At 40.6% G+C, this 26,006-nt stretch overlaps 1 protein-coding gene across 5 annotated transcripts in view; it reads right to left on the bottom strand.

The window, feature by feature from the left end:
• Positions 1-26,006, bottom strand: part of BCAS3 (BCAS3 microtubule associated cell migration factor) — a 1,702,410-nt gene that overhangs the window by 1,242,057 nt on the left and 434,347 nt on the right. For all 5 annotated transcript variants that reach the window (XM_082245731.1, XM_082245733.1, XM_082245734.1 and 2 more), the window contains exon 12: positions 4,089-4,182. In XM_082245731.1, the coding sequence (XP_082101857.1) occupies positions 4,089-4,182 (94 nt within the window). The remainder of the gene's footprint in view (positions 1-4,088; positions 4,183-26,006) is intronic.

Consider the following 26,006-nt stretch of genomic DNA (forward strand, 5'->3'; position numbering starts at 1 on the left):
GTTAGAGTACTAGCCACCAGATTACCGGGAGTTATTCAAACACTGGTACACAGAGACCAATCTGGATTTATACCTACTAGATCAACAGCCCAGAATATTAGAAGACTTTTTCTAAATTTACAAATGTCAGTGGGCGATTCTTTGCCTTGACGCAGCTAAGGCCTTTGACAGTGTTGAGTGGTCTTATCTCTGGAAAGTCCTAGAGCAAGTGGGATTTGGACGCAATTTTATTAGATGGATACAACTACTATATGCATGCCTTTCAGCTAGACTTAGAATAAATGGGGAGTTGTCTGAACCTTTTGCACTGTATAGGGGTACGCGGCAGGGGTACTCGCTGTCTCCCCTGCTGTTTGCCCTTGCTTTGGAGCCATTAGCGGCTAAGGCGCGCAACTCAGAGAATATAGTGGGGTTCAGGCGAGTCACGGGAACTGATGTAAATTTCTGGGAGTTGATATGGAGGAAAAAAGGTGGCATGTATTAGTTTGACAATCTTGCAATTAAGTAAAGATCAGGGGGGACTGGCTTTACTACATTCCAGGGCTTATTACCTTGCCTCACAACTACAACAACTGGGCAGCTGGGGATGTGTAGACCCCTCAGATCCAGTTCATTCCTTAATCCTTCCCCCGGGTGCAGAACACTCCACTCTATCTTATTTGGAAACACGGTTCCCACATTTAAGTAAAACGGCTCCCACACCCACAATGCTACGAAAACTCTGGCCCTACATTAAGCGTATGCTGGGAATTCAAGGTTTCCGGTTACAAACCGTCATATGGCGAAACACTCAATACAAGTAATTACTAAAGCAGAAAGGATTTAAAGATTGGGAGGTTAAGGGAATCTACTTTCTGCACCAATTACAGTCAGGTCCCTAAATATTAGGACATCAACACAATTCTAATCTTTTTGGCTCTATACACCACCACAATGGATTTGAAATGAAACAAACAAGATGCGCTTTAACTGCAGACTTTCAGCTTTAATTTGAGGGTATTTACATCCAAATCAGGGGAAAGGTGTAGGAATTACAACAGTTTGTATATGTGCCTCCCACTTTTTAAAGGACCAAAAGTAATGAGACAATTGGCTGCTCAGCTGTTCCATGGCCAGATGTGTGTTATTCCCTCATTATCCCATTTACAATGAGCAGATAAAAGGTCCAGAGTTCATTTAAAGTGTGCTATTTTCATTTGGAATCTGTTGCTGTCAACTCTCAATATGAGATCCAAAGAGCTGTTACTATCAGTGAAGCAAGCCATCATTAAGCTGAAAAAACAAAACAAACCCATCAGAGAGATAGCAAAAACATTAGGTGTGGCCAAATCAACTGTTTGGAACATCCTTAAAAAGAAAAAACGCACCGCTGAGCTCAGCAACACCAAAAGACCCGGAAGACCACGGAAAACAATTGTGGTGGATGACCGAAGAATTCTTTCCCTGGTGAAGAAAACACCCTGCAGAGCAGTTGGCCAGATCAAGAACACTCTGCCGGAGGTAGGTGTATGTGTGTCAAAGTCAACAATCAAGAGAAGACGTCACCAGAGTGAATACAGAGGGTTCAGCACAAGATGTAAACCATTGGTGAGCCTCAAAAACAGGAAGGCCAGATTAGAGTTTGCCAAACAACATCTAAAAAAGCCTTCACAGTTCTGGAACAAAATCCTATGGACAGAGGAGGCCAAGATCAACTTGTAGCAGAGTGATGGGAAGAGAAGAGTATGGAAAAGGCTGCCAATGGAACTGGTTCTCTTGTATTTATTGATAATGTGATGGCTGACAAAAGCAGCAGGATGAATTCTGAAGTGTTTCGGGCAATATTATCTGCTCATATTCAGCCAAATGCTTCAGAACTTATTGGACGGTGCTTCACAGTGCAGATGGACAATGACCTGAAGCATACTGCGAAAGCAACCAAATAGTTTTTTAAGGGGAAAAAGTGGAATGTTATGCAATGGCCAAGTCAATCACCTGACCTGAATCCGATTGAGCATGCATTTCACTTGCTGAAGACAAAACTGAAGGGAAAATGCCCCAAGAACAAGCAGGAACTGAAGACAGTTGCAGTAGAGGCCTGGCAGAACATCACCAGGGATGAAACCCAGCGTCTGGGGATGTCTATGTGTTCCAGACTTCAGGCTGTAATTGACTGCAAAGGATTTGCAACCAAGTATTAAAAGTGAAAGTTTGATTTATGATTGTTAATCTGTCCCATTACTTTTGGTCCCTTAAAAAGTGGGAGTCACATATATAGAAACTGTTGTAATTCCTACACCGGTCACCTGATTTGGATGTAAATACCCTCAAATTAAAGCTGAAAGTCTGCAGTTAAAGCACATCTTATTTGTTTCATTTCAAATCCATTGTGGTGGTGTATAGAGCCAAAAAGATTAGAATTGTGTTGATGTCCCAATATTTATGGGCCTGACTGTATATACAGGTCCGACACTAAAGTCATTTACAGATCTCCAAACAGAGTTTGCTCTCCACCGCAACCAATTTTATAAATACCTGCAATTGAGGCATGCCTTAAAATCACAATCCACGCTAGCCACCTTGCGACTTGCGGAACATCCCATAATCTAGGATGTCTTTTTAACTGGAGATAGGAAGGGGATGATCTCGAGAAGTTATTATACCCTACTGGGTGCTCTTCAGGACTCGTCTGCCCTACACTGCAGGGAGAACTGGGAGAGGGACCAGGGTGTCAGACAATGAAACATGGACATTATGCCTATCTTCCGCCCCGTTGGTCTCAGTGTCGGCCTCACAGAGGCTTTCTCACTTATATTTATTACATAGAGCGTACAGAACACCGATACAATTACATAAATGGGGAGCTAGACCTACTCCCCTCTGTCCTAAATGTGAACAAGATCAGGGTGATCTACTACACATGATCTGGAGGTGCCCAAAACTGTTCAGGTACTGAGGGGAAGTACTGGATACCATTTCACAGGTCTATAGGGTTGTAATTCCAAAGGTCCCCATTGTCTGCCTGCTGGGAGCACTGGAAGAGGAGGCACTGACGACTAATGCACACATAGCAATTTTATGGCTGCTATATATGGCACGAAAACTAACCCCCAATTTTGGATTACTCCACGAGTGCCCACCAGGGGACAATGGGTGGAACAAGTAAACAATACGCTCATACGCGAAAAACTGACATATCCGTATAGGAACGCCCCTAAAAGATGTATTCTATGTGGCAATCATGGCTGGAAGTTCCAGGACTGGCACCACATCAACTGGTGGGTATCAGACTGCTCCAAGGATAGCAAGGTGTGGGGTTGTCCAATGTGCTGGCTGCTGTCGGGGGGTTACTCAATCACATTACTAAATGCAAGAGGGGTTACTCATTTTCACTCTTTCTTCCTTTTCCATGTTAATTGAAGAAATACTTTTAATGCCCAGAGTTCTGGGGATTGTATTTTACTGAAAATGCTTTGGGTGCATAGGATTACACTCATAGGACACACGTATGGCATACTTTACTGATGTTTAGTTTGAATGGCACTAACATATATCTATGCAATATTTTGTGTATGTCTAACACGAAATGTCTGATGTACGTATTATTCTTACTGTATGCCTGTTGATTTGACCCAATAAAACCATATTTTTTCTGACTAAAAAAAAACAATAGTGTATTCACAAATAATAGGGGCGTTGATCCCAGGGGTCCTAAGCAGCGCTCGGGGATTCACAGGGGCCACAACAATATATTTTTCCAAATTACCTGTATTAAAGCGGCACGGGGGGCCGCAATTGGCCCGCGAGCCAGACTTTGGACATGCCTGTTGTATAGGGTCTTTTGTGTGTTACTATGGGCCTTTGAACATGCAATATGTGCATTTTCACACGTTATTCAGACATTCCTACTGAAGTCAATTAAAGGCCAAAATATTTGTAGCTCAAAAGAAGCTCATATACTTTTTCTAACTACAAGCTTCAAGTGACACTACACTCAGGTTTGAACAGGCACAATTGAAAACCATGGGATTTTGAGCATTTTGCAGGTTCAAGCTACAAACCACCCAGGTGTGAATGGGGCCTTAGGGAATATTTTTGCAAACACTTACCACTGGGATTAAATGCCATGCAACAAATTGGTTTTTCATGTGCAGGAAAATGAGCGACAATGCCTTCACCATCCGAATCTTCACTGACAACAACCTGGAACAATGACAAAATGATCATATTATTGACTAATTGAATTCATATGGCTCAAAATTGTATGTAATTTGAATGGACACTACTAGTGAGTTTAGGATATTTGTGTCTTGAAATGACCCTGAAACCATTAGAATTATTTGTATTTTCTAATGAATGGCTTCCAAAATGTAATAGGCACACATGACAATACTCGTCTTTCCATTTAGTCAAGCACATGCTATTAGGCATACTAATGTAAATCCAATTGAAATTGATAACAGAGACAACTTTATTTAAAATAAGGAAACCAGTATTTTACACTGCCATTTGAACAGAATAGGTTATTGATAGTAAAGCTGAAAAAATTCAAAACTGCTATTATCATGACATTATGAAAAGAAGGTAATGAGAGTCGAGTGTTTCATAAAACTGCTAAGATATTTTAATCAATTAAACTAGATATGGGCTTGATTTGTCCTGATATACAATGTGTACATATTAGGGTTATATCCTGACCAACTCGATGCAAAATTAGTGTGAATTTGTGAGGGGAGTGGTCACATCTGGACTGCTATTTCAATCTGGTCCCATAGAAGTCTATAGAGCTGAATATCACACCGTATCGCACTAAACTTGCACAGAACCCTTTCTTTGACTGGACAAAAATTATAACATCATTAAAAAATTATTTTATTTCAGTAATTTCATTTGAAAAGTGGAACATATATTTTATATAGATGTGTTACACACAGAGTTCTATATGTTATGCATTTGTTTCTTTTAATTTTGATGATTATGGCTTACAGATAGTGAAAACACAAAATTCAGTATATCAGAAAATTTTAAATATTTCATAAGACCAATAAAAAAAAAGATTTTTATTACAGAAATATTGGCTTACTGAAAAGTATGTTCATGTACAGTATAGTATGCACTCAATACTTTGTTGAGGCTCCTTTTGCATGAATTAATGCATCAATGCGGCATGGCATGGAGGCGATCAGCCTGTGGCACTGCTGAGGTGTTATGGAAGCCACATTTTCTTTGATAGTGGTCTGCAGATAATCCGCTTTGTTGGGTCTGGTGTCTCTCATCTTCCTCTTGACAATATCCAACAGATTCTCTATGGGGTTTAGGTCAGCAAGTTTGCTGGCCAATCAAGCACAGTGATACCATGATCATTAAACCAGGTATGGGTATTTTTGGCAGTTTGGGCAGGTGCCAAGTCATGCTGGAAAATGAAATCAGCATCTCCATAAAGCTGGTCAGCAGCGGGAAATGCACTAGAAATTCCTGGTGGAGGGCTGCGCTGACTTTGGACTTGATAAAACACAGTGGACCAACACCAGCAGATGACATGGCTCCCTAAATTATAACTGACTGTGGGAACTTTACACTGGATCTCTCGCAATCTTGATTCTGTGCCTCTCCACTCTGTGAAGATTAAGGGAGCCATGTCATCTGTTGGTGTGGGTCCACTGTGTTTTATTAGGTCCAAAGTCAGCGCAGTCCTCTACCAGGAAATTCTAGAGCACTTCATGCTTCCCTCTGCTGACCAGCTATATGGAAATGCTGGTTTCATTTTTCAGTTGGACTTGGCACCTGCCCACACTGCCAAAAGTACCAATACCTGGTTTAATGATCATGGTATTACTGTGCATGATTGGCCAGCAAACTCGCCTGACCTAAACTCCATAGAGAATCTGTGGAGTATTGTCAAGAGGAAGATTAGAGACACCAGACTCAACAATGCAAATGCGCTGAAAGCCACTATCAAAGCAACCTGGGCTTCCATAACACCTTAGCAGTGCCACAGGCTGATCGCTCTCATGCCATGATGCTTTGATGCAGTAATTCATGCAAAAGGAGCCCCGACCAAGTATTAAGTGCATACTATACTGTACATGGACATACCTTTTAGTAAGACAACATTTCTGTATTAAAAATCATTTTTTTTTGTTTTTTTATTGGTCTTATGTAATATTTTGATTTTCTATAGTACTGAATTTTGGGCTTTCACTAGCTGTAAGCCATAATCTCCAAAATTAAAAGAAATACATGATTGAAATATATCTATATATAATATATAACTTTCTCTTTTTTAATTGAATTACTGAAACAAATTAACTTTTTGATTATCTTCTAATTTTATGAGATGCACCTATATATCAGAAAAAAAATGTATGGATTACGTTAATGGCTCTTGAAAGAATTCTACTGAGGTTAGATATTAAGTTTGCTCAAACTGTCTGAAGCACCAGTATGCTAAAAGCTATAGTACATGGGCCTCACAAATTAATTTCCAAAGCTCTAGAGCAGTGTTTCCCAACCTTTTTCCAGTCAAGGCACCGTTTAAAATTATGGACAATCTCAAGGCACCCTCCAAACTTATGTACAATCTTGATGCACCCTCCAAAATTATGGACAATCTCGAGGCACCCTCCAAAATTATGGAAAGTCTGGAGGCACCCTCCAAAATTATGGACAGTCTTGAGGCACCCCCCAAAATTATGGACAATTTTAAGGAACCCTCCAAAATTATGGACAATCTCGAGCCACCCTCTAAAATTATGGACAATCTCCAGGCACCCTCCAAAATTATGAACAGTCTTGAGGCACCCTCTAAAAAATTATGGACAGTCTCAAGGCACCCTTCAAAACTATGGACAGTCTTGAGGCACCCCATTCTAAAATGTAAAAACTATTTTAATAGTTTTATATAATGCAGCAACATCCACACACGTAGGACCCCCAGCATTAGAGGTGCAAACTAGTACTGACTAGTATTCCAATGTTTCTCTTCTTCCTCAGTTTTTCCATCACTCAGCTAATGTGACTCCAAACCTGATGGAGAGAGGCAGGGAAGGGTCAAACAAGGATGCTTTGCAGGAGACCAACATCCTCCTTATCAACTGATGTCATTTGTAGTTAGAAGGTCGGCAGCTAGAAGATTGTAATGTTGCACAATGAAAACCTGTGACTTTGTGTAACTTAAAGGCAGGTTTCATCCACCCACCACCTGGATACAATTTCTGAGCAATTCTTAGGCATTTTGCCAAGGCACCCCTCAAGAAAACTCAAGGCACCCTGGTTGAAAAAAGGCTGCTCTAGAGTCATCCACACATATTATAATATCAGTGCAAAATTAACAAGAGCTGCAAGGACCATCTGGATTTTTAGAATGTTGGGCGGTATATTTAAAAAAGCTTTATTACTCAGGAGGTTCACATCCACTATAGCAGGTAGGTATTTTCATGCAAGAAATAAGCCATCCATGCACAGGCAGATTTGGCTGTTCAAGGTTTTGCTTTCTCAGCTTCAGGTGTTCCATGCTGCAACATATTTGACCACAGAAAACAATGTCCTGATCTAACAGATTTATTGGCTTATGCAAGTGCTGTCTGTACATATCAATCATACACGAGTCATGTGCACATCTCAATTCTTAAAAAACTGCATCAAAATCCTAGCCAAAAAGATGAATAAGAAAAATGTCTACTGGTTAGATATGACATCAAATAAACAGTAGAAGTGAAGGGCATTTACATGAAAAATGACATTTACTCTTACTGGACACATGTGTAAGTCTGCTGTCTTAAGGTCTAATAGGTCCCAGAGCCCTGATTTAATGGGAACAAACTAGGGTAACATCAGAGGGCAATTAGACACATAAGTACAGAAGATGACTCCAGGTCCAGCAGTAGCACATTGCGCTTAGTGGAAAATATTCTGACCTCCTGACCTTTGACAGTCAGCTCAGTCACTTCTAATTGGGAGCCAGAGAAAAGAGATGTTGTTAGTAAATGTGCTAGAAATCAAGAACAAGGGGATGAGGTCAGAGTTAACATCCTGGAGTGAGTGGGAGGATTTAGACTAACCAGGGTGAGGGGAGAACAAATAGCTGCCCTGGGATGCCAGAACAATATGTTTTTAATGGCATATACCATTTGCAGACATTATTGCTCAAAAGAAGTCTATAAATACAGAGCACTCAGCACACTGTGCTTAAAATAATAAAACCTGTCTTTTTATCACAGCACACGCTGGGGAGTAGCAAAAGGGTCTACGGCTTCCACTGTGGCCTCACCTTTGTTCCTGATTGGTGATGTTATCGAGTGTAGGCCTGGATTATTTCTTTCATAGTCTCACCATTAAAGAAAATTAACAAGCAGCAGTTCACTGAGTTTTATGTTTCAGGCATTGTGTTCTTTATGCAGCAATAGTTAGTTGCACACAAACCGTGAATACCATCTATATAGTGTCAATTGATAACTAGATCTAACCGAATATGTAAACTTCTAAAGTGTATAATAACACAGCACAGCATAACACAACACAATTATCAGTTTGCCATCAGCAATGGCATCCACCCTACTAAAAGGAATGTACAATTTGCGCTCTAGAAGTATGGATAAAGAAAATAGTCTTTGAGAAGTGCCTTGGTTTAACTGCAATGGCCGGATACTGCAGCATGAAAAAATCTGGAATATTGCTGCACTCCTAGGTATCTTTATTGAAGCATTAAAAAAAACCATCATAGGTATGACAGGAACATAAAAGGTAATGCTAAAAAATAATCAATAAAAAGTAAATATGAATAAAAGATCAAAAAATAAGCCAGCAAAAACTGACCCCTTGGAAACCCTATACACAAAAGGACAAAAGAAATGGTACAGTTGGATGAAGAAGGAATGATCCTTGTATGAACCAAACAGATATAATACCAAACCTATTTACTGACTCAATTAAATGTGGTGTGATATAAACAAACATCAGTACCATGATGGTTTTTAATAAAACTATTCAATCTAACAGACATTATGGTACCTGTGATGTGTTTTTTAATGCTTCAATAAAGATACCAAGGAGTGCAGCAATATTCCAGATTTTTGCATACTACTGAATCTCACAGATGAGCTGTGCAGCACCCTGGGTTCCAGTTCACAAAATGTAAGAGTCAGTCACTCACCTAGGGTGGTATTACTTTGGCTTTACTGATCCAAAGGCCGGATACTGGTTTAGAAATGAGCAGCTGTTGATATACCTCTGTATATACCTATGTATACCTCTCTAACACTTATTTATTTAGTGCTCACAACAAAATGTCTTGGGGAAGTTACCAACTGGTACCTTGCTGACTTGTTGGAGAAATCAAAATTCTTTGTGCATAGGGGTTGATTTACCAAAACTGGATAGTGCAAAATCTGGTGGAGCTCTGCATAGAAACCAATCTGCCCCCAGGGTTTTATTTCAAAGCTTAATTGAACAAGCTGAAGTTAGAAGTTGATTGTCTACCATACACAGCTGCACCAGATTCTGCACTCTCCATTTTTAGTAAATAAATCCCTTTGTGTCTTTCCTGGGACCCTAGAGTTGAAGGCAACACTGCTTAGGACAGGAACATGTCATTGTGCTGCTTCATGCGCTTACCATGAAAGGGGCTTATCTGTCATTTAAAGTGGAACTTCATTCTCTCAATCAACATTAATTATCAATTCTTATGTTGCTAGTATTAGTAAACAGATAGAAAAGTATATCATGTTTATGGGGTTAGGTACCTCAGGCCTAAAGATTGGTGGGACTTTATGGGCAAGGTATAGATAGTAAAAATGAGTACAATACTTAGTAAAAATAAATTTTGTTTACTGTATGTAAAATCATATATATACAGTATACAATGGTAATAGTGAGGGGTTGTAGACCCCTGAGTGAGAAGGGTGAGGAAAATTATAGAATGGTGACAGTGTGTAAATAGTGACTTGGTAAGATAGGAAGTTTCTCTATTTCTTTTAAGAGAGTTTTCCTCTTTTGCGTCCCAACGCGTTTCGGCTCGCTCCTGGAGCCTTTTTCAAGGGTGTGAGTCACATAATATTCCTGAAATAGTCAGATAAATACTCTCAGTTACATATTGGTGATACCTATTGATTGGTATATCAAGCAATGGTATCTCCAGACAATATTGTTACATACATTTTGTTTTGCCGCGAGTAGAGATGGAGTTCCCTCTAGAAACAGCGAGAGCGTGAGCCTTGTAAGCCTGCAAGGTATTAAGTGAGTTTAGGAAATCATATTTGTATCGACCAGTGCTGAGTGTTGTTGGAGTTAAACTTACTGGTTATGTGGTAGGTCTCAGTGCCCAGGATCGCCAGATGGGACATGCGGAAAGGTCCCATTCAGGTGATGCTAGAGTGTCTTGCTGGGTTGTACTCCAGATTAGAATAGTATATCCAGTCAGGGAAAATCTCTGAAAGAATGATTTGAGGAGTTAAATTCAGTGTGTGGGAATTATTGAGTGCAACCGGCATGTATAGACCCTTTCATAAGCTAGTACCTTGTGGGTTCCTTGCTTGCGTTGAGGTCGGGCATCTGATTGTATGCCTGTTGGAGCCTGTTGGATGGTGTGCTCCGATCTGCAGGGGTGCATGGGTATGATGTATTGTATGTTATATGAAGATAATATAATATATATAAAGTATATATATAATAAAAAATGAAAAAAATGAAAAGAATGGACGGTAAAGTGGTATAGGCCACTTGTGCTTGTTGTATTATTATATTTTGGGATAATATATGTGTATAGCCATCTATGGGCTTTAAACTTCTGGCTATGTATTAGCCACTTATTACATTAGTATATATTGGAGCATCTATCCGTGCATCTTTGTGGTGATTATTGCCTCAATTTAAGCAACTGTGTGTTGCTGAATGCATTGCAATTCCTGGTACAAAGTCAGCAAAAATGTGAGGGAGTTTACTTGGTTTGTTGAGCCCAATATGTATCAGGTAAGCAAGACCGGAAGGTATCCTCACAGTGGGGGTACAAAAAACAGTGTGCATAAATGTGACTCTTTTATTGCTGTTACATGTTTAAACAATGCTGGCCTGTTAGGGCCAGTAACTCACTTTTGAAAAAAGCAGGAATGTCTCTCCAATGTGCGGGCTAGTAGCGGCTCTTGGGTACCTCTCTCCTCTCAGCCTGTGTGAGAGTGAGAGGACCCGATGCTCCCCGGCCTTTTAACGAGGCTCGCGCATGCGCAGATCGCGCCGCACGTTCCTCTCGCTGATTCCCTTCAGCTGACGTTAGGCTGTGGGGCGCGTGCGCGAGTTGCGCGCGCAACCTCACCTACGTCATCCGGGATATCAGCTGGCGGCCGCCGACAAGGTAAGGCGTGCTTCCACTGATGTGGGAGGGGGCGTGATGACGAAGCCTCATCGCTTCTGTGTGCCCCGGTCGGCCTGGTGGGCGGCGACAGGGGCTTACCTTGTCGGGTGTTTGTATTGGGTAAAGTCATTTCATAACTATGCGGCTCACATGAAAAGATAAATAATACAAAACTGGCATGTAATTAAATAAATACTGACGTAAACATATATAATCTCTTTAGTGGTCTCATATAAAGAAGTATTAACAGCAGTGTGCAATTGGATCTGAATATCAATGGGATAACAGATGTTCTGGGAGGGGGATATATATATACCCCGGGATGGTTACCCGTATACTAATCGGATTGGAGGTTGGGAAGGCCTGTGCCCGACATACTTGGACCATTGGGGGGTACAGTGATAGATGTTTTTATGGGGGGGAAGGGAAAAAGGATTGGAAAATAGGAGATATGGAGCCAAACGGCGAAATAGGACAGTGGTGTTAATAGCCCACCTGTGTGTCTAGGACTGGGGTTTGGACTGTGGGCAGGAAAGGGGGAGGAGTCAGAGCATCGATCGGAGAATCAACGATCATGGAGTTTAGGAGTAGAGATGTAAAATCGTGTCAAAATGGTGAAGCGAATGATAGAAAAAATTAATAGAGGAGAGAGGTACCCAAGAGCCGCTACTAGCCCGCACATTGGAGAGACATTCCTGCTTTTTTCAAAAGTGAGTTACTGGCCCTAACAGGCCAGCATTGTTTAAACATGTAACAGCAATAAAAGAGTCACATTTATGCACACTGTTTTTTGTACCCCCACTGTGAGGATACCTTCCGGTCTTGCTTACCTGATACATATTGGGCTCAACAAACCAAGTAAACTCCCTCACATTTTTGCTGACTTTGTACCAGGAATTGCAATGCATTCAGCAACACACAGTTGCTTAAATTAAGGCAATAATCACCACAAAGATGCACGGATAGATGCTCCAATATATACTAATGTAATAAGTGGCTAATACATAGCCAGAAGTTTAAAGCCCATAGATGGCTATACACATATATTATCCCAAAATATAATAATACAACAAGCACAAGTGGCCTATACCACTTTACCGTCCATTCTTTTCATTTTTTTCATTTTTTATTATATATATACTTTATATTTATTATATTATCTTCATATAACATACAATACATCATACCCATGCACCCCTGCAGATCGGAGCACACCATCCAACAGGCTCCAACAGATATACAATCAGATGCCCGACCTCAACGCAAGCAAGGAACCCACAAGGTACTAGCTTATGAAAGGGTCTATACATGCCGGTTGCACTCAATAATTCCCACACACTGAATTTAACTCCTCAAATCATTCTTTCAGAGATTTTCCCTGACTGGATATACTATTCTAATCTGGAGTACAACCCAGCAAGACACCCTAGCATCACCTAAATGGGACCTTTCCGCATATCCCATCTGGCGATCCTGGGCACTGAAACCTACCACATAACCAGTAAGTTTAACTCCAACAACACTCAGCACTGGTCGATACAAATATGATTTCCTAAACTCACTTAATACCTTGCAGGCTTACAAGGCTCACGCTCTCGCTGTTTCTAGAGGGAACTCCATCTCTACTCGCGGCAAAACAAAATGTATGTAACAATATTGTCTGGAGATACCATTGCTTGATATACCAATCAATAGGTATCACCAATATGTAACTGAGAGTATTTATCTGACTATTTCAGGAATATTATGTGACTCACACCCTTGAAAAAGGCTCCAGGAGCGAGCCGAAACGCGTTGGGACGCAAAAGAGGAAAACTCTCTTAAAAGAAATAGAGAAACTTCCTATCTTACCAAGTCACTATTTACACACTGTCAACATTCTATAATTTTCCTCACCCTTCTCACTCAGGGGTCTACAACCCCTCACTATTACCATTGTATACTGTATATATATGATTTTACATACAGTAAACAAAATTTATTTTTACTAAGTATTGTACTCATTTTTACTATCTATACCTTGCCCATAAAGTCCCACCAATCTTTAGGCCTGAGGTACCTAACCCCATAAACATTACGACAGGGACGGTGGCAAACCACACACTATCCTATAGGTGGATAATGATCAAACAACCCCTAGAATTCACAATTTAGGATGGACAACACATCCACACCTCACTGATCATCATCCAACCTCACCCTTTACAAAAGACATGTCTCTATATTATCTGATAACACTGGAATCAATCAGCAGGATCCCAGTATAAACACGTTATCGGACAAAATACTGTGAGCAATCGTAAAAAAGTACAGTTTTCCCCCTTCTGACGGATTACTGAGTTTGGTAACCAAACAAGGAGGTTGGAACACCAATAACCGATTGCAACTTTAACCTTCCCCCACTAAAAGAAGTGGTGGACAACATTAATGAACCTGGAAGAAATGGAAGACACAAGCGGAGAACTAATCGGAAAAGAATGGGAAAACCTAATGACTGGTATACATAAGACCTTCCAGGGACAAGAACAACAGGACTCTGACGTTACGGCCCTATTCAACACTCTTAGAAGACACTTGGAACGAAAATCAGCGCTATACTGGCACATAAAATCTTTTTAACGCTATATACGAGAAAACATCAATCCCATAGGTCTGAGAGTACAAATATTCCCGACCATGGAAAATATCAGTACGAAACTGAAGAAAGAATGGGAAGAAATACTCAACACTTGCTCAAAGAACCTAATGCTCCTTCTTAAGAATGAATATGAAGACCAATTAAAGACCATTGAAGATGAGATTAAGGGGGTCTATGAACAACTAACCCCCTTGAAGTCGGTAACCCTGTATTCAGAACAGGAAAAAAGACTGAAGGAGCATTTGGAACAACACAGTAAAGAAATTTTAAGAAAGAAAGAAAAGAAATATTGGAGGGATAAAAATGCGTTCAGCCAGAACAGGGCATATAGATGGACCAATAACAAGACATCAAGGAATAGAACACAATATGGACAGAGAAATCCGAGAAATTACTCTTCAGACTCTTCCACATATACCTCTGGAGGGGAGAACGATGAAAGGAAAAGAGCACAAGCTCGCCAACCACATTGGGGAGCACAAAAAGAACTGGAAAGAACCAACGTGGAAACCACCGACAGGAACGAGGAGGACACTGACGCACCAGAAGAACCGAGCAATGAAATGGCAAATGCACCCCCAGTTAAGCACCACCAGATCTTTACCAGATCCCAACAAAACCCAAAGAAACAAAGACCTTTTTTAGGGTCGCGAGGGAGATCGACAAAGGGGAACAAATAACAGAAACAACAAACACCAACAAGGAGATGACCAAGCAAGGACTTACTATTATCAACCTTTCCTCACACATACTAACGAAGGAACAGACAGAGGTACTGACCTTGGGCCTATCATTCTGTCCCAACAAACCGGTGGATAGGTTCGAAGCCATAAAAGACATTCACCTCTTTGCTAGGAAACTTCTCCAGCAAGTAATGTACAGTAAGCAAGCGATTGTGAGCGAACCCCAACCCCAGTTATCGGCCGCGGAGTTCCGCGCCTTAAGAGACCTCAATCTCCTTTTACAGGAGGGAGGCCTTGATGAATGGACAGACGACAATCCAGACGTCACTGATAGTGGGGATGAAGAAGACATTGAAAAACCACAAGACAAGGATGAAATATTGAAAAAATTTAAGAAAAAATCACACAAATTTCCACCTCTTAATCTAAACCCTGCAATAGCACTATTTGTGCGAGAAACTACAAAGGACATCGAAAAGATGCCCAGAGAAAAATGCAAGCAAAACCTAACTAAATCCCAGCAAAAGGCATTAAGAGAACTAAGAGAGCTAGAAGGCATTACGATCAAGCCATCTGACAAAGGCGGAAATGTCGTAATTATGGATAACACACTTTATAAGGAGATGTGCTTGAAGATTTTGAATGACCCAAAATGTTACACAAAAATCTCCCCAGTTATGATTCAAAGGTACAAAGAGGAATTTTACCAGAAAGTCGACAGAGCAGGAAGTGATGGGATAATATCACCTACCCTCTGGAATTTTATAAGGACTAAATATCCACGGACTCCAACATTTTACTCGTTACCCAAAGTTCATAAGAACGAGAAGAACCCTCCAGGGCGACCGATTGTTTCAGGAAATGGGAGTATCTCAGAAGGCATGAGTGAAGTTATTGACGCCTACCTTCGCCCATACGTGACAAGCCTCACGTCCTATGTAAGAGACACTATGCACTTGCTACAAATCTTGGAAGACATAACAATCCCAATCAACTCGATACTTATTACAGTGGACGTAGAAGCCCTGCACAACAATATCCCACACGACAAAGGAATAGCAACCATCAGTAAAATACTGAGAGAACAAAGCCTAGAAGACCCAGCTTTCAACAACTTCATTATCAATATGCTTGAATATATTCTGAGAAGAAACTATTTTACGTTCGATGGCACACACTATCTGCAAGTATGCGGTGTGGCGATGGGCACAAGCTGTGCACCCAGCTATGCAAACCTCTATCTAGGAACCTGGGAACAGAATTCCTCATGGATGACCGAAACAGACCATACACAGACCATATACTGATGTGGCAGAGATTTATTGACGACATATTGATCGTCTGGACAGGACCTGAAGAATCCATCCCAGATCTGAGACGAAAATTAAACAACAACAACTTTAACATGTTTTTCACGCTAAATTACAGCAAAGAAAAGATCCCGTTTCTGGATACTTGGATCTATAAAGAAAAAGATGGAACACTAAAAACCACCCTATACCGTAAAGACACTGCAGGAAACTCTATCCTGCATGCAACCAGTTTCCATCCAACTCCCTTAAAACAAGCGATCCCTTATAGTCAATTCCTAAGGATCAGACGAAATTGCTCTAAATATGAAGACTTCAAAAAAGAAGCGGATGCACTGACTTGTAGATTGATGGAAAGAGATTACACCAAGACCTCCCTTAGGAAGGCGTTCAACAGAGTGGCGAGAAAAGACAGAAGAGATATTCTATTTAAGAAAAAGAACAAGGACCCAGAACCAAAAGAACACAAGACGAGACTCATTATGAGATATACGAACGAACACAATAAAATAAGCAACATCCTAAAGAAACACTGGGCCATCCTCAACGAGGACCCAAATGTAAAAAGATTCATCACCGAGAAGCCACCAACCACATACAGGAAAGCAGGAGCAATCAAAAACGACCTAATCAGAAGTGAATTCTGTGAAGGAAATCGCAAGGACCCATGCAAAGTCAGGGGGACCTATGCATGTGGAACATGCGACAACTGCAGAGTAATAAAAAAATGCATAAAAACCACCTTACCAAATGGAGAGCCCTTTGAACCCAAACACTATGCGAATTGCCATACTAAGGGCATCGTCTATTTAATGAGATGCGACTGCAATGCGTTTTACGTTGGCAGAACAAAGCAAGAATTTGGCAAAAGAGTAAACCAGCATATGAACAGCATGGAGTTATGCAACTTCTATTTACCTTTAGGACGTCATGTGGCCCACAAACATGCCCATAGAATGCCGAATGTAACCTTCATGGCCCTAGAAAGGGTACACATCCCCAGGAGGGGGGGTGATTGGAACAAGACCCTATTACAACTTGAGATGAGGTGGATTCAACGCCTCAAGGCCACCACACCACCAGGACTAAATGAAGCAGAAAGTTATAGACCGTTCCTAGAGGGTTTCTCTTCTGGGAAAACGGACTGAGATAACTGGAACATAAACACATCAGAAACCTGGGTCATTTTTCTATTAATTTTTTCTATCATTCGCTTCACCATTTTGACACGATTTTACATCTCTACTCCTAAACTCCACGATCGTTGATTCCCCGATCGATGCTCTGACTCCTCCCCCTTTCCTGCCCACAGTCAAAACCCCAGTCCTAGACACACAGGTGGGCTATTAACACCACTGTCCTATTTCGCCGTTTGGCTCCATATCTCCTATTTTCCAATCCTTTTTCCCTTCCCCCCCATAAAAACATCTATCACTGTACCCCCCAATGGTCCAAGTATGTCGGGCACAGGCCTTCCCAACCTCCAATCCGATTAGTATACGGGTAACCATCCCGGGGTATATATATATCCCCCTCCCAGAACATCTGTTATCCCATTGATATTCAGATCCAATTGCACACTGCTGTTAATACTTCTTTATATGAGACCACTAAAGAGATTATATATGTTTACGTCAGTATTTATTTAATTACATGCCAGTTTTGTATTATTTATCTTTTCATGTGAGCCGCATAGTTATGACATGACTTTACCCACTACAAACACCCGACAAGGTAAGCCCCTGTCGCCGCCCACCAGGCCGACCGGGGCACACAGAAGCGATGAGGCTTCGTCATCACGCCCCCTCCCACATCAGTGGAAGCACGCCTTACCTTGTCGGCGGCCGCCAGCTGATATCCCGGATGACGTAGGTGAGGTTGCGCGCGCAACTCTCGCACGCGCCCCACAGCCTAACGTCAGCTGAAGGGAATCAGCGAGAGGAACGTGCGGCGCGATCTGCGCATGCGCGAGCCTCGTTAAAAGGCCGGGGAGCATCGGGTCCTCTCACTCTCACACAGGCTGAGAGGAGAGAGGTACCCAAGAGCCGCTACTAGCCCGCACATTGGAGAGACATTCCTGCTTTTTTCAAAAGTGAGTTACTGGCCCTAACAGGCCAGCATTGTTTAAACATGTAACAGCAATAAAAGAGTCACATTTATGCACACTGTTTTTTGTACCCCCACTGTGAGGATACCTTCCGGTCTTGCTTACCTGATACATATTGGGCTCAACAAACCAAGTAAACTCCCTCACATTTTTGCTGACTTTGTACCAGGAATTGCAATGCATTCAGCAACACACAGTTGCTTAAATTGAGGCAATAATCACCACAAAGATGCACGGATAGATGCTCCAATATATACTAATGTAATAAGTGGCTAATACATAGCCAGAAGTTTAAAGCCCATAGATGGCTATACACATATATTATCCCAAAATATAATAATACAACAAGCACAAGTGGCCTATACCACTTTACCGTCCATTCTTTTCATTTTTTTCATTTTTTATTATATATATACTTTATATATATTATATTATCTTCATATAACATACAATACATCATACCCATGCACCCCTGCAGATCGGAGCACACCATCCAACAGGCTCCAACAGATATACAATCAGATGCCCGACCTCAACGCAAGCAAGGAACCCACAAGGTACTAGCTTATGAAAGGGTCTATACATGCCGGTTGCACTCAATAATTCCCACACACTGAATTTAACTCCTCAAATCATTCTTTCAGAGATTTTCCCTGACTGGATATACTATTCTAATCTGGAGTACAACCCAGCAAGACACCCTAGCATCACCTGAATGGGACCTTTCCGCATGTCCCATCTGGCGATCCTGGGCACTGAGACCTACCACATAACCAGTAAGTTTAACTCCAACAACACTCAGCACTGGTCGATACAAATATGATTTCCTAAACTCACTTAATACCTTGCAGGCTTACAAGGCTCACGCTCTCGCTGTTTCTAGAGGGAACTCCATCTCTACTCGCAGCAAAACAAAATGTATGTAACAATATTGTCTGGAGATACCATTGCTTGATATACCAATCAATAGGTATCACCAATATGTAACTGAGAGTATTTATCTGACTATTTCAGGAATATTATGTGACTCACACCCTTGAAAAAGGCTCCAGGAGCGAGCCGAAACGCGTTGGGACGCAAAAGAGGAAAACTCTCTTAAAAGAAATAGAGAAACTTCCTATCTTACCAAGTCACTATTTACACACTGTCACCATTCTATAATTTTCCTCACCCTTCTCACTCAGGGGTCTACAACCCCTCACTATTACCATTGTATACTGTATATATATGATTTTACATACAGTAAACAAAATTTATTTTTACTAAGTATTGTACTCATTTTTACTATCTATACCTTGCCCATAAAGTCCCACCAATCTTTAGGCCTGAGGTACCTAACCCCATAAACATTACGACAGGGACGGTGGCAAACCACACACTATCCTATAGGTGGATAATGATCAAACAACCCCTAGAAAAGTATATCATATCAACTTGTTTTAAACTTTATTTTAAATGTCTTAAGTTAGTCCCTGGTTTTCATTCCTAGACAAATTATGTCATACATCCCAGGAGTCTTCAGAAGGGGAGGAGCGGTTTTCTTAGCTAAGCACACCCTCCTGTCTGCATGCCTGAGATAAGGGCAGGTGGATTCCAGGAAGTAAATGCTACATGAATTATTTTCCCTTACTCAAGATAACCATGGCCAGAAATGCAAGGAGGTGTTTTTCAAAGTGATTTCTTAGCATAATAAAGCAAGGATTCATGGATGGATGGGGAAGTTAGCTTTAACCACTTAAGCCCCAGCCCTATTTTGGACACTTTTTGTTTACAAGTTAAAACCAGTATTTTTTCCTAGAAAACTACTTAGAACCCCCAAACATTAGATATATTTTTTTAGCAAAGACTCTGGAGAATAAAATGTCGGTCATTGCAAAAATTTTTGTCACGCGGTATTTGCGCAGCGGTCTTTAAAACGCCATTTATTTGGAAAGAAATTGAAAAATCACATTTCACTGCATTTAAAAAAATACTAAACAGTAAAGTTAGCCCATTTTTTTGTATATTGTGAAAGATGATGTTACGCCGAGTAAATAGATACCCAACATGTTACGGTTTAAAATTGCGCCCCCCTGTGGGATGGCAACAAACTACGGTCAATAGAGATCTCAATCTGCAACGCTTTAAATTTATTTAACGGTTACCAGTTTAGAGTTAGAGTGTGGCTCTTTTTTTTTAATTATTGCCCACGCTCTGGCGATCGCGGCGATACCTCACATGTGTAGCTTGAACAGCGATTTCATTCGCGGCTCGACTTGCGTATATGTTTTTTTTTGTGCGCGAGCTAACGGTGACGGGGGCGGCTAAATTATTATTTTTTTTTCCTATTTATTTTTTCTTTTTTTTTAACTTTATTACAGTTTTTTTTAAAAAAAAAAATCTGATCACTTTTATTGCTGTCACAAGTAATGTAAACATCCCTTGTGACACCAATATGTAGTGACAGGTACACTTTATGGAGGGATCGAGGGTCTAAAAGACCCTAGATCCCTCCACTACACTTCCCTGTATGCAAAACGCCGAAAACTGCATTTTTGCATACAGCCATTTTTCAAATCTGCCGCCTTTTGCAGCACAGTAACCCGGAAGTGACGTCATGGACGCCGCCTCCGGGTTACGTCATCGGAGACCCGATCAATGCCGTTTCCGGCATTCATCGGGACTCCATCCAGCCGGCGGACATGCCGGCTGGGTGCTCTGGGCTCCCAATGGGACGGGAGCCCTGAGTAAAGCCACGGAATGCGGCGGGAGGGGGGGGAGACGTCCCCTCCCGCTCACCCGGGTAACGATCGAGCGGCTCCCGAGCCGCATCGGTCATTACCGACGGAAAGCCGACTGTCGGCTTTAAACCACGGTACCGGGATGATGCCTCTAGCTAGAGGCATCATCGCGGTATAACCCCGCAAAGTTACCCGACGTACCGGTACGTTGATATGCGGTAAGTGGTTAAATATGAAAAAATAACGAAATATCGTTTTTGGTTTGTGGTGCTCAGATGCAACGTAGTTCCACTTTAGGATAACAACCTGGAAACTTTGTGTCGTCATCCAATCCCTCCATTATTGCAATTTTTTATGCTAAACGACAGCAAAGATTATATTACGAAAATCAGTGGAAGCTTGAACTGCATTTTTGGAGCAGGGAATTTCTTCCTGATTAACACAGCACATATATGACATGGAAATAAGAGTAAACACCAAACACAGACCCTTTAAATTTTTTTTTTTATTTCTGTTAAGGCATTAAAGTCTCTCTCTCTTTTTAAATAAATAATAACATAAAACAAATAATACTAATTTTTGTGTGGCTAGTTTATCAAAGTTTTTATGTCTAACATTCATTAATATTTAGGCTTCATTCACACTAGCAGTGACATACATGAACTTTTTTTTATAGAAAAAGAGGTCTTAGTTAAAAGATTAAAAGGCAAGTACAATAATGACAGTACAAGTCAGTACAAGAGAACAACAATTAAGTACCAGGTAATTGCAACCAGCGTTCCCGATTCTCTGTGTGTTTCATCGGGCAACACAACACACAACTTTTTGTAGGGCAGAGCACAATTGACTTCAATAACCCAGGCCTGCAGTGTTGGGGGGGAAGGCCTGCATCCAAGTACAAGCTATAAGTTTCCTATCTAGGAAAAGAGTTTCATGTAGAAAGATGGTCATAAATTTGTCCAAGCTGGGGTCAGGATATAACCCCAATAGGCAATGCTTAGTGGACATACAGTATGTGTATTTATACAAAATTTCTGAATCAAAATAAATGCATGCTGCAAGACAAAAATGGCATGGATTGAATATTTCACATTGTGCATTTATGTGGATGCACCTATCTGGTTTCACAGGAAGTTGGAATGTGGGGACACTTGTGAAGTATATGGATTGTGAAAGGATCTTATTTTGTTTATATATTTTTTCATAATTTTGGGACTTTGCAAAAAGCTTGTTTTAACATTTTTATCACAATTGCTCACTTTTGGACTTTTCAATAATATAAGAATTGATATATATACTTTTTTGGATTTAGTAGGTTTGTTTGTGGTATATTATTTACATGTATTATGTCACCTTTTAGAATTTATATCATGATTTAGTGCCATTTTTGAAAGATTTGAATAAATATCTAAGGCATAAACAATGGTCATTCAAAAAGCAGGGAAAATATCACTATTGTTCTATCCTGCTCTACGATTATTTAAAAATTGGCAAGCCACAAAAGGTTTGTTTTATTAGACTAAGTTTATACCACTAACCAGGTTAAAGAGAAAGTCATGGGTCAGAGCCAAGTCATAATGGTGACAAGACTTATTAGTGTGGGAATATTTATACATAATGCTACCTTCGGCACCCCTGAATAAGCCCTTGTTCACATGGAATATGGCTTTGCATGATTTCAAAGCCGCATTTCATTTCAATTTCGGGGAAAACTTGAAATACATCTGTGCAGGTTTATGCACAGATGTCTATTGAAATTGCCCACAAAGTCATCATAAGTAGTGCAGGAACTACTTTTGGAAATCGGTGCTGCTGCGCAAAGTGGGCTGATATGAACGGGGGCTTATGGCATACTTTTGTATAGGCCCCACTCCTTGTGCAATGTGATTTTTTTTTAAAGTTAATAAATACTACTGCTAGACTATACAATTATAGGTTTGCCCTATATGCAGGACTACTTTCTTATTGAACAGATCATCAATCAAGTGACAGAAGAGAGGGTTTCTACAGGGTTGAACTATAGAGAGCTTTCTGACGCCTCTCAACATTCTTTACACCCTCATACCCATACAATTCTGTTGCTGAAATAAGCCACACATGTCCAGAGAGGGACAGAAGAGAGAAACAAAATAAAGAAAAAGTTATAACACCGATATGTACATTTTTAGGCTCGATGTTGACCTTCTATCCCTGCTGCCCTAGGCACATCACTGGTTTGGCATATATCCCAGAAATTATTCATATTTCTTTTTAAATTATTTTAATTGTGTGATATCAAGAGATGTTGTGTTTACTGAAGAGACAGATACATCTGTTTTATGAGTGACTAGACACAAGTTGATGTACATGACCTAGGAACATATGGAATGGATGGAGACATTTGGTTATTTGTTTTTGCATATTGTGTATCAAAATTATCTTCTTTGTCATTCAAATCATTTGACATAGATTTGTCTAGGAGCAAAAACAATTGCACCAAAGTAATATTAGTTTCAGGATTTTGCTGTAGGAATCAGAGTAAGAGTTAGGTTTTAAGAGTAAGGTTGTTGGTTCAGGATTACAGGTAGAGTTTTGGGTTTAGGTGTCCTGTAACACAGTGGTCCTCAACCCTGGTCCTCAGGGCCCACTAACAGGCCAGGTTTGCAAGATAACTGAAATCCATCCCAGGTGATATAATTTTCTGCTCTGTGATTGCAGTATTCTAGTCTGCATCTCCCCAAGGTAATATTTAAAATCTGGCCTGTTAGTGGGCCCTGAGGACCGGAGTGGAGGACCACTGCTGTAACAGACCCAACCAGGACAGGAGCTTTTTGAGAGGACTATGGGCAAGCCTCCTAGAAATGATTATGGCCCATGGAGAGAGCAGATCATTCTCTATTGTTGGACAACAACATGATGAACACCGAGACTTGGATTAATTCTCTGAATAAGAACAATAAAGCTTAAAAATGCTCTGGAGTGCATGGACAAGTGTAATATTAACCACTTGCCGACCGCTCACATTGGTGCTACTGCGGCAAAGTGGTTCGATTCCGTCCAGCGACGTAGACCTACGTCGCTGGACTCCTCCCCTTGTGGGCAGCGCGCGGGGTCGGGCCAGGGGAGGAGCGGCAGTGATCACCGCTGCTCTTCCCCGATCGTCGGGGATCGAGTGTGGAGATCCGCCCGCTTGTGTAAACAAAGCGGGTGGATCTACTAAGTGACAGGCATAGCTGAACCTGCGATCTGTCCCTGTGTCACACACTCCCCCCATACACGACAGTAAGCACCAGGCATACATTAATCCCTTGATCACCAATAAAAATTAACCCCTTCCCTGCCAGTGTCATTTTTACAGTAACAGTGCATATTTATAGCACTGATTACTGTAGTAATGTCACTGTTACCCCCAAAAGTGTAAAAAATGTCAGTCAAGGGTCCGATCTGTCCGCCGCAATGTCGCAGTCCCGCAGAAAAAATCCCATATCGCCGCCATTACTAGTTAAAAAAACAATAAAAATGACATAAATTTCCCGTAGTTAGTAGCTGCGATAACTTTTGCGCAAACCAATTGCGATTTTTTTTTACCAAAAATATGTAGCAGAAAACAAATTGGCAAAAAAAGTTAAAAAATTTTGATTTTTACATTTTTTTGCGGGGGAATTTCATATAAAAAAATGTGAAAAATATTGTTATTTTTTCAAAATTGTGGCTCTTTTTTTGTATATAGCGCAAAAAGTAAAAATCGCACAGGTGATCAAATACCACCAAAAGAAATACATTTTGGCCTAAATATATGACAAAAATTGAATATATTGGATATTTTTTAACTGTCAAAGTAGAAAAATATTGTTATTTTTTCAAAATTTTCTCATTTTTTTTATTAATATCGCAAAAATTTAAAAGCGCAGAGGTGATCAAATACCACCAAAAGAAAGCTCTGTTTGTGGGAAAAAAAGGACGTAAATTTTGTTTGGAAATTTTCGTTCATGACCGCGCAATTGTCAGTTAAATTCGCACAGTGCCGAATCCCAAAAAGTGGCCTGGACATAAGACAGCAAAATCCTCCGGTGGTTAATCTTGTACAGGTTAATGATCAGAGGGAATTTGGTGGCCCTCCTGTAGACTGGTTGGAGAGGCTCCTTCTCTTGGGACAGAAATATTTATCAACAATATCCCTCAAAGGAGCTTTGAATATAAATTAATTCCACTGTATCAGACTGCTTGAACATGGTTTGTCTTCTGATAACCTGTCTAGTGGACAGATTACCCAAGTTTGTGTGTCTCCTACTGTGTGCCTCCTAGGTGTGAATTCACATTGTATATTGAGTCACCTACTGTTTCTGTCTGTTGCCTAATTTGGCTAACTCTTGGAAATTCCTATGATGGGATTAGCCTTGCGTCAACACTACGCTATCTAACCATTGTGTGATGTTTTGGTCTAATATTTGGTTTTATTGTTCATGTGATGGCTGACCTACTTTTAAAGTGTATAAAAACCTGTATTCCTGTTCGATAAAGTCATTCCTTTGGTTTTATCTCAACATCCGTGTATAATGCTTGGGGTAAAAGGGCTGGTTTTGGCTCTCGGTCTGCTGGAAGGGTTTGGAGAGCAGGAGGCACTGTTAGGCGAAAGCACCCAGGCTGGCTGCCAGGTGTTCCGTCACATGTCCATTTTAGGAATTAGCTCATAACCACAGCCAAAATTGTCAACTGTCCTGGGCAGTTTTTTTCATTCAAGATGTCACTAATATACAAGCTCCATCTTCCATGTTTCTGAATAACGCTGTTTAATATAAAGCAATTATAGGTGCCACTTAAGGGTGGGAGGTGCCCATAACTGCATCATATGAATATTAAATGGTGATCTTCAGAAACATGGAGAACATAGGGACATTTTGAATAAAGCCAATGGCATTACTGATAAGCTTTACAACATAGTTAAAAAAATATTAAAACATTAGCTTTTCTTTTCACATTCAAATGCAATAATGGTGCATTTCCATACAACTCACATTGGCAATGAAAAGTATGTGAACCCCTTGGAATTAACTGGTTTTCTGCAGTAATTTTCCACAAAATGTGATCTGATCCTCATCAAAGTCACAACAATGAACAAACATGATATGCTTAAGCTGATAACACACAAACTATTCTACTCTCTTGTGTTTTTGAAAACTCCCATCAAACATTCACAGTGTTCTAGGAAAAAGTAAATGAACTATTGGAGTTTTCAACCTACCAAA

This window comes from Pelophylax lessonae (assembly GCF_965119305.1).
Source record: "Pelophylax lessonae genome assembly, chromosome: 2".
NCBI classification, from domain to species: domain Eukaryota; kingdom Metazoa; phylum Chordata; class Amphibia; order Anura; family Ranidae; genus Pelophylax; species Pelophylax lessonae.